We start from the raw sequence: 12,656 nt of genomic DNA on the forward strand, positions 1-12,656 counted from the left end.
TGGCTGTTTGGTTTCTCCAATGTAGAGTTCTGAGCATTCCTCGCTGCACTGCACATACACTGTGTTGTTAGGTTTGTGTTTGGGATCAACCAGTTTGTGTCTGAGTGTGTGGCTAGGTCTGAAGTACACTGGGATGTCGTGCTTGGAGAAGACTCTCCAGAGTTTCTCTGATAAACTTGCTACAGTGGGGCAAAAAAGTATTTAGTCAGCCACCGATTGTGCAAGTTCCCCCACTTAAAATGATGACAGAGGTCAGTAATTTGCACCAGAGGTACACTTCAACTGTGAGAGACAGAATGTGAAAAAAAAATCCATGAATTCACATGGTAGGATTTGTAAAGAATTTATTCGTAAATCAGGGTGGAAAATAAGTATTTGGTCACCTCAAACAAGGAAAATCTCTGGCTCTCACAGACCTGTAACGTCTTCTGTAAGAAGCTTTTCTGTCCCCCACTCGTTACCTGTATGAATGGCACCTGTTTGAACTCATCATCTGTATAAAAGACACCTGTCCACAGCCTCAAACAGTCAGACTCCAAACTCCGCCATGGCCAAGACCAAAGAGCTTTCGAAGGACACCAGGAAAAGTATTGTAGACCTGCACCAGACTGGGAAGAGTGAATCTACAATAGGCAAGCAGCTTGGTGTGAAAAAATCAACTGTGGGAGCAATCATCAGAAAATGGAAGACATACAAGACCACTGATAATCTCCCTCGATCTGGGGCTCCACGCAAGATCTCATCCCGTGGGGTCAAAATGATCATGAGAACGGTGAGCAAAGATCCCAGAACCACACGGGGGGACCTGGTGAATGACCTGCAGAGAGCTGGGACCAAAGTAACAAAGGTCACCATCAGTAACACACTACAACGGCAGGGAATCAAATCCCGCAGTGCCAGACGTGTTCCGCTGCTGAAGCCAGTGCATGTCCAGGCCCGTCTGAAGTTTGCCAGAGAGCACATGGATGATACAGCAGAGGATTGGGAGAATGTCATGTGGTCAGATGAAACCAAAGTAGAACTTTTTGGTATAAACTCAACTCGTCGTGGTTGGAGGAAGAAGAATACTGAGTTGCATCCCAAGAACACCATACCTACTGTGAAGCATGGGGGTGGAAACATCATGCTATGGGGCTGTTTTTTCTGCCAAGGGGACAGGACGACTGATCCGTGTTAAGGACAGAATGAATGGGGCCATGTATCGTGAGATTTTAAGCCAAAACCTCCTTCCATCAGTGAGAACTTTGAAGATGAAACGAGGCTGGGTCTTCCAACATGACAATGATCCAAAACACACCGCCCGGGCAACAAAGGAGTGGCTCCGTAAGAAGCATTTGAAAGTCCTGGAGTGGCCTAGCCAGTCTCCAGACCTCAACCCCATAGAAAATCTGTGGCGGGAGTTGAAAGTCCGTGTTGCTCGGCGACAGCCCCAAAACATCACTGCTCTCGAGAAGATCTGCATGGAGGAATGGGCCAAAATACCAGCTACTGTGTGTGCAAACCTGGTAAAGACCTATAGTAAACGTTTGACCTCTGTTATTGCCAACAAAGGTTATGTTACAAAGTATTGAGTTGTATTTTTGTTATTGACCAAATACTTATTTTCCACCCTGATTTACGGATAAATTCTTTACAAATCCTACCATGTGGATTCATGGATTTTTTTTTTCACATTCTGTCTCTCACAGTTGAAGTGTACCTCTGGTGCAAATTACTGACCTCTGTCATCATTTTAGGTGGGGGAACTTGCACAATCGGTGGCTGACTAAATACTTTTTTGCCCCACTGTACATCAGGGATGATGATGTTGTTCTGTTTGTCCTTCTGATCCTCCCTCGTTGGTGTCTGATGTTCTTTTCTGTGCATCATTGCTGATTTGAATGCCTTGGAATGCCTTGCCTCAAGGCTTAGAATGAACATTTTCTGCCCAGTGTTATAGGGTCCTGATTATTCCAAGTTTGTGTTCCAGAGGGTGGTGGGAGTCAAAGAGGAGGCACTAGTCTGTATGTGGGCTTCCGGTAAACTTCGGTGTTGAGGTTTCCATTCTCCTCAATGTGCATGGCACAGTCCAGAAACAGCAATCAGTTATCCTTTGTGTCTCACCTGGTGAACTTTATGTTTTTATCCACTGAGTTGATGTGAGCAGTGAAGGATTCCACTTCTTGGGTTTTGATTTTGACCCAGGTTTAAAAGGGAGTTTTTCCTTCCCACTGTCACTGAAATGCTTGCTCATAGGGGGTCATATGTTTGTTGGGTTTTTCTCTGTATGTATTATTGTAGGGTCTAACTTACAATATAAAGTGCCTTGAGGTGACTGTTGCTGTGATTTGGTGCTGTATAAATATAAATATAATAAATAAATAATAAATTTAATTGAAAAAGTTGATTTGAATAAGGGCTCGGAAATGTTGTAGGTGGCTGAGTTTATACTGGTAGAAATGGGTCTGAGTGGGACTCCTTTGTGGAGCTTCAACTTGTTATAGCATAGTATGTAGGGTGGTTGTTGGAATTTATTCTTTTATCTTTAAGGCTAATATCTAACAATTAGCATCCCATATTTTGTGCTTTCCCCCCCCACTGCACACAGTGTATAGTAGAATAGTTTTGGAATCGCTCTCATACTAACAGACAGGGAGAGGGCCATTCTCTGGGCCATAAACCTACTGAAATACGCTCTACTCCCATTCTTTAACTGTACAGGCATGACCGGATGACAAGAGGTGGTTGTCATGGTAATGGGAGTGTTGCCTGTAGAATGGTCATCTCAAAATAAGGAGATGTCGGGAAAGTTGCAGAAGAAGAAACATGAGCCGACATCAGACCTAAGGCCACCCTCAACTCTTTTGATCAACCATGTTAACATTTTGTTTTTTTGACCTGCAATAAAAAGTGTTCACTGCATGGGGGCGGCAGCTTTTTGTCTCTGAGCCAGAGAGGACATCCATGGCTCCATGTAAAACAATTTAAAATTCTAACAATTTTCATACTAAGTTGTGAAAATAATTGGAGCATATTTTTCTTCGCTATCTAAAAAGCCTAACACGGTCAATGCCTTTATCTTCTTCAAGTTGTTGTAGGCAACTGATGACTGTCTTTTTGTGGGATGCTGTTTTAAGGCTTCATAGGTATGTTTGTCACTGGGGAGTGTAGTATTTTCTGTGTGATTATGAGATTTGTTTGGTGCACCTCCCACGCTCAGGGAAGTGACAGCCTTCTTTTCTTGAATTGTGAAGTTAGACAGAGGAATTATTGCAGTGGAGAGAGTAGCTGAAACCTTCATCGTGATTTGCTCTGTTCAGGTTGTGTTCATTTATTATTCCCTATGGTTTGATGAGATCCACTCTGACCAACTGTTTTTGTTTGCAGTGTATAACATTTCCAAAGTTGCCCTTCTTTTCCTTTAATGTCTTGGACCATCCAAGCCTTGATCCGAACTCTTCCACGGCATGCATTTTTAATTTCTCTTTGATATTTGGGCATATTGGGACCCGATGAATGTAAAAACAAAGAATTACCAGATGTTTTTTTTACCTTGTTTGTGTTTTTAAGAAAAATAAGAGCCACATATGAGGATATTCGTTTAAAATTTTGATAGAACAGTAGCAGTATAATGTCCTCGTAACCAAAATGTGATATCCACATATGTGGACGCCAGGTCCTAGGAGGTTAAAAAAGTAGGGGAGGAGTGTTTTAAGGCTGATTTATCTTGTTCTGGAGTACATCTATTGTGAAATGGGCCTGTCTTATCCTTTTTCTGAAACCTGACTGAAACTTTTCAAATAAGCCATTCCTCTGCAAATGACCTGTTAGCAATTACCCTTTCAAGAATGTTTGATATGAAAGGAAGGTTGGAGGTTGGCCTATAATTAGCTAATAATTATAATTGGTATAATTGCCGGGTCTGGAGATGTTTTTTTTAAGTAACGGTTTAACTACTGCCAACTTGAAGGCCTGTGGTACATAACCGATTATTAGAGATAGGTTGATCATATTTAAGATTGAAGAATTAATTAATGGCAGGACTTCTCTGAGACCCAGACCGAGGACATGCTGGAGAGATTGTATGTGTCGGCTGGCCTGAGAACGCCTCGGTGTGTGTTACAATGTGTGTGTTACAGTGCGTGTTACAAAGTGTGTTATAGAGTGTGCGTTATAGTGTGTGTTACAGAGTGTGTTACAGTGTGTGTATACCAGTCTAACCTGATGATCCAGCGACAGAAGCTGCTGCTGTTGTATTTGTCTGCCTTTGATGAACTGAACAACCCGCTCGGGCCCTTCAGCACAAACTGTCCGTCACATGCTGTTGCTATAAAGACAAGAGTGATGACATCATCACAGGAAGTTAAATGTTTTTAATGAACACTGTGCCCAACCACGTCTATCCCATGTGTACAGGAAAGCATTTGTGGAGATGTTTCTTTAAGAGAGCTTCTGCTTGTGCTGTTTACTGTTTGGGATTAAACTGGGTAGTTTCAATCAGAGAGCCATGGTTACAGTGTAACAGCACAGTCTATTCTAGGCTCTGGAAACAAGTGGACCTTTTACATCAACACAACAGACACTAAACTGACCAAAGAGACAGCAAACACAGGAAAAGTGCCCAGTGACGTACTGATGAGTTACACACAGCTGCTGTTATTAAACCAGTGAGGCAACCTGGTCTCAGAGCTAAAGCACAGGAGGCGCTGATGGTCTTTATAACAGCGCTCTGAATGCACCACAGCAAAGCCCAGTGCTACTCATCCTCCTGATCATCTCCAGACCATCACACAGACACACACACTCACTCTCAGTGATTCTGCACAGGAGCTCTACAGGTAAACCTCACCACAAACGTCAGATATAAAGAGAAATCGTCACTGACCACAGAGAGCATCAGTTTCATCAGAGGCATCAGGACAGTCGTCCACTCCATCACATAGCTGACTAGTCAGAATACACGTCATCTCATCAGCACAGGAAGTTTGATAAGGGCCACACGTTCCTACAGACATGAGCAGAAAAATGTTAAAATGTCTGCATGAACATCTGGAAGGATGCAGCTGAAGGGGCATCACCTCCTGTAGGGTTGATGCTGGTCCCTGCAGAGGCTGTTGTTCCAGATGTTCGAGATGCAGTTATAGCTGCAGATGTTGTTGCTGCAGATGTTGTTCCAGATGCAGATGTTGTTTCAGATGCCGTTATTTCTGTAGATGTTGTTCCAGATGGAAAAGAATAAAATACAATAGAATAGCACTGTATTGCCAACAAAATTATGGTTGCTCCACACCAATTGTGCTGGAGTAAAGTATAAATAGGAGACAGGAGAAATATATGCTATCAAGAGAAAGGCACACATTGCAGAACAAAGTGCGTGGAAGCAGCATGGAGAAAAGACTTCGACTGAGTACCGAGTCTGTGTGTGTTTCCTGAGTGATGAGGGTTACACAGACCATGGCTCAGATCGGTGGTGGGTTTGACAGGGGTGCGGTGTGGGGAGCTAGTGCTTGTTAACAGTCTGAATGGCTCAGGGTAAGAAGCTATTTGAGTCTGGCGGTGTGGGACTTGACTGACATGAGGCACCAACCGGAGGGCAGTGGGTCAAACAGGTGGTAGACGGGGTGTGAGGGGTCACCTCTGATGGCCCTGGTTTTCCTGAGAAAGGAGGCTCTGGGGTGTCAGAGGGCAGCCAGTGAAATTTTGGGCAGTGTTATGACCCTCTGCACTACCTTTCTGTTCTCAGTCGAGGCCACTGAGTACCAAACACCAGGCAGGAGGAGAGCATGCTCTCCACTGAGGAGCAGAAGGCCAGCAGCAGCTCCTGGTTATTCTTCCTCGGGACACGGAGGAGGTGCAGCCGCTGCTGGGCCTTCTTCACCAGGGCGATGGTGTTGTGGGTCCAGGTGAGATCGGCAGGGAAGTGGGTGCCCAGAAACCTGAAGGTTCAATTTAATTGTATTTATACAGCGCCAACTCACAACACCAGTCGCCTCAAGGCACTTTATATTGTAAGGTAGACCCTACAATAATAAATACAGAGAGTTTGAAGTTTGCAGCTGCTGTTGGGTGTTGGGGGGGCTCTGGGCATTGCATTGTATTTAGTGAGGGCTTGGATGCCTCTCCACCCTGGCAGAGGTTGTTATCAGTCAGGAAGCACTTGTCATCCACAGTTTTCAGTTAGGATAAACCCAGATGACTTGGTCGCTGTTACATTTTCTAAACAACACTTCATGGAGAAGAACAGACCAAGTGAAGGTCTCCAGGTCCTGCTCCTGAGATCATCATCTGGCCATGATTTAATGACCCGGGTGCTGGGAGGAGTCTGTTTCCTGAGGGGGGTGTAGGCAGGGATGAGGAGCAGAGAGAGGTGGTCAGATTGTCCCACGTGGGGAGGGATGTCGCTCTGTAGGCTTTGTTGCTCTGCATTGCTTCATAGATGCAGATGTTGTGTTGTCAGGGCTCTCTGTAGAGACAGTCAGAGCTTTACTCTGAAATCACTTTGTTTGAATGTGAATCAGAACCTGGTTCAAAGTCTAATTTTTTTTTTTTTTCTTCTTTTTTTTTTTTTTGCACAAAAACCACTTGATTAGGAAAAGATTATGATTTAGGGTTAAAATACTATGTTTATATACATAAAAAGATGTGCCAATTATTATATATTGCATTATATATTACTAAATATGCATATGAGGGTAAATTTTCAGTGGTTTTTCAGTGTCCAAACTACTGTTAGGAATAAATCTTTTAAACTTTCCTTGTAGCTCTCTGTTTTGTTACACCGTGCTGGTTGTATGTTTGTTCAATGTGATTCATAACTACCACAAAAACAACAGGTAATATTACTGAAGTGCATATATACACTCATCTCTAGTCGCAAGTTCTGCAATTTGCTGGAATTGCCAGACTGTAAATTGCTCTTTGAATATTATGGCACTTTTCTCGGTCATGAATGAGAATCAGAGTTGTTTCTCAGAGTAAATTTAACTGTTATGAATTTTATATAGGAGCACCCACTGAGCAGAAACAGTGTTTTGATGAGTTATAGAGTTGGTTTCTTTGTGTTTTGCATATTATTGTAAATGCCTTTCTCTCTGTCAAGGGTTTTTTTTTTGTGTCCTCTACAAGAACATAACATAATCTGTGTGCATGCAACTAACACATGATGGATTTATGGTTGCTGGTGACTATGGAGATCGGCCCTTTCCCCACTTGTTACTTCCCACCCTCATCTCTCTTGGGAGTGGGTCTCAATGTTCCACTCCTCTTCTCTCTATTAATATCCCACTGGGGAGACCAGAGCTCATGATGAGTTTGGGAGCGGAAATGCCTCCAAACGCTCCTGGAAGACAGAAGGCTGGGTGAGGGAAAAGAAAGAGGGACAGAGGAGATTAAGGCAAATGAGGAGAGAATTTCAGTCCCACTGTGTGAAAGGCAATTAGAAAGTATGAGTAAGTAGTGAAAAGAGGCTGGAAATGAAAGAAAGTGGAGCCAAAATAGGAATGAGAAGCAGGGCTGGAGACAGGATGTGGAGATCAAACATTATACACTCCAACACAGTAGCAAGTGAGATTTTTTTTGTTTGTTTGTTTTGAATTTAAGAAAATAAATAGTATTCACATTACTGCCTTTTAAAAGACCCGTAGCATAGTAACTCTGAACATTCACAGTATTGATGCTCATCTCTTTTTCCTCCCACATGCAGTGTGCTGGGACGCTGCCATGAATCCCGTCACTGTACTCACTGCAGCATCATTAAGGGAGACTTGCAAACTTTGTTTTATGGGTCAGTGACTTATCACTTGATGATGTTCATATTCATCTGTTCTTTATGCTTTGTAGCCATGAACAAAAGGTAGGAGTTTAAGCCTCCGTGCTTACACGGTATGAGGAAGCCACTCAACCGAGAGCATTCTCATGAGTTCACTCTCCTTCGGCACAATTGGAGAGGGGAAAAATGTGAAAACATAAACATACCTTTAAAGGAAAGATGATTAGGGATGTACAGAAGAAAAGAAAAAGTCTAATTTGAGCAGCTGAAGAGGAATAACCCATGACTCAGGAGGAATAAACACATGAAGCCGTCCCCACCAGACTGAGACTTTTCTCTGCAGAATCCCGAACATGAACCAGTGAGAACCTGTGCAGGTGAGTCGTGCTGTCAGTGTTTTAGTTTAATGTGTCTGAATGTGAACATGGGTACAGCATTATTACCCTTCCTGTGAGAAATGTTGGGTGGGGGGGTGGAGCCTATCACAGCTGTCACAGGGAGGGAAGCAGGGCATAACAATCCACTGCATAATAATCATCATTAAAAAAAGTAAACTTAAAGTTAACCTTCAGTTATTTACTGGTAAACAACAATAAAATAATCCTTATTGGAGACATGTGTGTCAGGTTTGTTTGGGTTAAAGTATGATGGATATTGCTGCGAGATCATTCATGCATTGTGTATAGAATGAACTCAACCTATAAAAATAGAAAGGTCAATGTGATGACAGACATATTCAATGCAATTTTATAAACCCTGCAGGAAATATTACTGATAAATGATACTGTAAAACATGTTATTAATACATTCTTCATAAGGCAGATTATATGGTAGCAATAAAAGAATCTCTGAATCCCAACAATATCATCTCAGTGGAAGCATCACAGGGCGGGTGCCAAGCACGCTGAAGTCTCCAGTACAATAAAAAATATTGGTATTATACAAACTAATGACATAAACAAAAACATCAGCAAACATCACTCACACGTGTCCCGTTTAACTCGCTGTTGGGTTGTTTTTGTTGCCTTAAAGCTCAGACCTGCACAGGTGTTCTGTTTTTATCTTTTATGTTCAGCACGTTGAGTGTTTGCATCTCTACTTTCAAGATCAGGCTTCAAACTTTCCTTTTTGCTAAAGCATATAGTTAGGGCTGGACCAGGTGACCCTGAATCCTCCCTTAGTTATGCTGCAATAGACGTAGGCTGCCGGGGATTCCCATGATGCATTGAGTTTTTCCTTTCCAGTCACCTTTCTCACTCACTGTGTTAACAGACCTCTCTGCATTGAATCATATCTGTTATTAACCTCTGTCTCTCTTCCACAGCATGTCTTTATCCTGTCTTCCTTCTCTCACCCCAACCAATCACAGCAGATGGCCCCGCCCCTCCCTGAGCCTGGTTCTGCTGGAGGTTTCTTCCTGTTAAAAGGGAGTTTTTCCTTCCCACTGTCGCGAAAGTGCTGCTCATAGGGGGTCATATGATTGTTGGGCTTTTCTCTGTATCTATTTTTGTACAATCTACTGTACAATATAAAGCACCTTGAGGCGACTGTTGTTGGGATTTGGCGCTGTATAAATAAAATTGAATTGAAAATTGAATTGAATTGAAATTGAGTGTGATGGAATAAAACTGATATGAAATGTTTGGAGGTCTGTGAAACCACCAGAACGTGTAAACTTAGGCTTCACATCTTTCACCTCCAAATTAACAGCTGTTATCTCTGTGACATCACACTGTCATGGTTTCGGCTGTGTGGCAGGCAGGAATTGGACCCAAACGCAAACTCACGGGGACACGGGGGATAAACTCAAAAAGCACAGCTTTATTACTGGAAAAACAGTTCACAAGTTATAGAAAACTAAACTGGGAAAAACTAAATATAAAGCTCACCAGAAAACACAGGGAGAATCACACACAGCATGAGGGAGACGTGGACATAAATACACAGTGGGTTAACGAGGGAAGTGGGAGCACACGGGGAACACAGCTGACACAGATAATCGTAACGAGACAGGGCAGGAGGGAACACAACATGACGCATACTGACGAGAGACTGTCAAAGTAAAACAGGAAGTACACAGAGGTTCAGACAGGAGGAGAGAGAGAGAGCACAGACATAATGGGCTGGGGAAAACATTGAATGAAACACAAGGAGGGGAGACGAGGGCTCACAGATACAGAGGGGCAGACAGGGGGTAAAAGTCACAAGGGGAAATCAACATAAGGAACAACTTAACAGAGCAACCCAGGAACCGTGGCTTAAATGAAGAACAAAATACAAGAATACATGAAAACTAAGAATGCTGGGCCAGCATGGCCCAGGATCATGACACACACACTCACCTGTGATGCTGATACTCTTTGTGTCGATAACCAAAACTCCACCTTCGATCCCCTGAAGCCCTGCCCCCAGCTGCTGCACCGCCTCCTTCACATCAATCAGCTGACTGAACCGGAGGGAGAAGGTCACGACCACGCTGCCCCGACTGACGACACAGATCAATAACGAGCATCAATAAACTCGTCATCAGATTTATTAACAGCAGATTAAAGGAACTGATCGATAAAATCAGTTGGGTCGATCAGACATCTGACCTGAAGTCCTGAACCCAACACAACTCGTACAGCTGCTGGAGCTCGCTGGTGCTGAACGCCTCAGACACCTGCCGACCAATCAGAGGTGTGTGTTACTTTTCAAGATAAAACACAATAGCTGCTCCATGAACCTGCTGTCTTTCCACAATACACGCCACTGGCATCTGATTTTTCAGGAAAAAACCCACTGACAACTGTTTTTTCAAAATAAAAGCCTGGGGTCTGACCAGCTGCTGCACGTCGTAGGCCAGAGATTTGAACTGCGGGCTGCTGGAGTTCTTCAACTCTTCGGAGAACACGGCTCCCTCCACGATCGCCATCCGTCCCATCAGCTGCACGGGCTTGGTGGCGCCTTTGCACACAAACAGGAACATCATCGTTATAAAACTTCTGGAGTGATCAGCTGGTTCAAAGCAGACTGCGAATTTACCTTTGGGCTTCAGGCTCAGCGATGAGACCACGGCCAGGCCGATGCAACAGATGAGCAGAAGTGACGAAACGACGATGAGGAGGATCTCCAGAGATGACAGGCGCCTCTTCATCCTGCACGATCGATACACAATCAATACTCGATCAAACCTATCGATATAATGCCCACCGGGTCACGAGCCACCTCTCTGAGCTCAAGTGTTTCACACTAAAAATGAAGACTTTCCTTTCAAATTAAAACTCCTGCATTTGTCCGCAGACTCACACAGAACCATATTATTCCCACCGTGTACACACAGGAAACACAGAAAACAGAGTAGTGCGCTGCGGCCTGGCCCACAGGATATTACAGCATACATATTTATACACAGAATAATCTGCGTATAACCTGTGCTGCTGTCTGCTGATGGGTTTTATCGTTTTAAACTTCCTGGTTCAGGCTCTCTGGTGTTATCAGCTGCCGTGTTCACTGTTTGAATGAGTGACGCTGTGACTTATTCAACTAAATTCATTCATACTGACAGTAAAGACCGAGATCTGTGTCTGCTACTCTTTGTGCGTAGTACATGTCAGAAACACAGATTCATGGGTATGAAGTTCCCGCGGTCACATTTTAAACTATTTAGAGGTAAAAGATCTCACCTGCTGCAGACCTCAGATCAGCTGCTCCTTCTCTTTTTCTTCAGGCGTGCAATGACTCGGAATCACAGTGAACGTCTGACTGTAAATCTGATCTGTGATCAGCTTTTATCCAGCTGGAAATGACTAATGACTCATTATCAATACGACAGCTGATAATTAATGATCAACAACACGGGTGCTGTTTGGAGTGCAGAGCCAGAGGAGAAAACACACACACACACACGCACGCACACACACACTCTCACACACATGCTCACACACACGCACACACACACACACACACGCACACACACACACGCACGCACACACACACACACACACACACACACACACACACACACACACACACACACACACACACACACACAAAGAGTATGACCTCTGCTAACCCTGGACTCAGGCATTCTAGGTTATTACCGTACTCCGGTTCTCTGAAGCAGAGGGGCTGCTGTGGACCTTTACAGCTTCCACAGGCCTCAGGAGAACAACATGAACCTGCAACATGATCAGTGAAGAACAGAGCTTCATTAGTGAGACCCTGTCTGTAGGTGGATGAGATGAAATGGATGAAACAGTCCTGAAACAGTCCTGAAACAGCTAATAACATAAGAAAAACAGTTTGTGTGTCCATTGTAAGAGAAAGAAGAATGATGTTAATAAAGGCACAACACAAAGGAGGCACTGCAGCATGACTCAGGCTTTGGAAGAGGCCAAAAGAGGCTCTGCACACCAACACCTGAAGTAGCTGGATGCTACCTAGCTGACTTCACAGCTGACCAGGAGAAGAGAGGTCAACTAACTCTGACACAGCACCACAAAGAGCCAAAGGTCACAAACCAATGACAGGAAGAAGTTCATGCAGAGATCTGACTTTAATGACCCCGCAGAGGGCTGATCCACCAATCAGCTCACAAACACTAATGAAGTTTGTAGTAGGCAGACTTCATCATCATCATCATCATCAGGAAACGTGTGAGGTCTGAAGGAGCTTCAGGAGTTTCTTCCTCCTGACACAGATAACTCAGAGGACGCTGACACTGGCTCCTTCCTCCTGTGACTTTATCACAGTCTAAAGTCCAGCTGCTGTAAACCTGTCAGGTAATCTACCTTAATCTGGCCCCGCCCCCGCACTTACCTGACATCTGGAACAGAGACTCATTAATCACCAGCAAATAAAGATGTAATTAATGAAAGCGGTATGATGAAGCTGTTCAACGACTGTTAAAGTTTTACTTTATTGTTCG

The 12,656-nt window shown here is 43.8% G+C and overlaps 1 protein-coding gene across 1 annotated transcript in view; it reads right to left on the bottom strand.

The window, feature by feature from the left end:
• tmprss15 (transmembrane serine protease 15) overlaps positions 1-12,510 on the bottom strand; it is a 40,322-nt gene extending 27,812 nt beyond the window's left edge. Inside the window, exons 1-8 of the mRNA XM_040027144.1 lie at positions 11,413-12,510; positions 10,772-10,884; positions 10,569-10,693; positions 10,342-10,409; positions 10,090-10,232; positions 5,058-5,186; positions 4,865-4,984; positions 4,201-4,306 (exon numbers count right to left, since the gene is read on the bottom strand). Of these exons, the coding sequence (XP_039883078.1) occupies positions 4,201-4,306; positions 4,865-4,984; positions 5,058-5,186; positions 10,090-10,232; positions 10,342-10,409; positions 10,569-10,693; positions 10,772-10,883 (803 nt within the window). The 5' untranslated portion in view covers position 10,884; positions 11,413-12,510. The remainder of the gene's footprint in view (positions 1-4,200; positions 4,307-4,864; positions 4,985-5,057; positions 5,187-10,089; positions 10,233-10,341; positions 10,410-10,568; positions 10,694-10,771; positions 10,885-11,412) is intronic.
• Positions 12,511-12,656: the final 146 nt, after the last annotated feature.

Source organism: Simochromis diagramma, unplaced genomic scaffold (genome assembly GCF_900408965.1).
Source record: "Simochromis diagramma unplaced genomic scaffold, fSimDia1.1 OVJJ01000773.1, whole genome shotgun sequence".
Lineage (NCBI taxonomy): Eukaryota > Metazoa > Chordata > Actinopteri > Cichliformes > Cichlidae > Simochromis > Simochromis diagramma.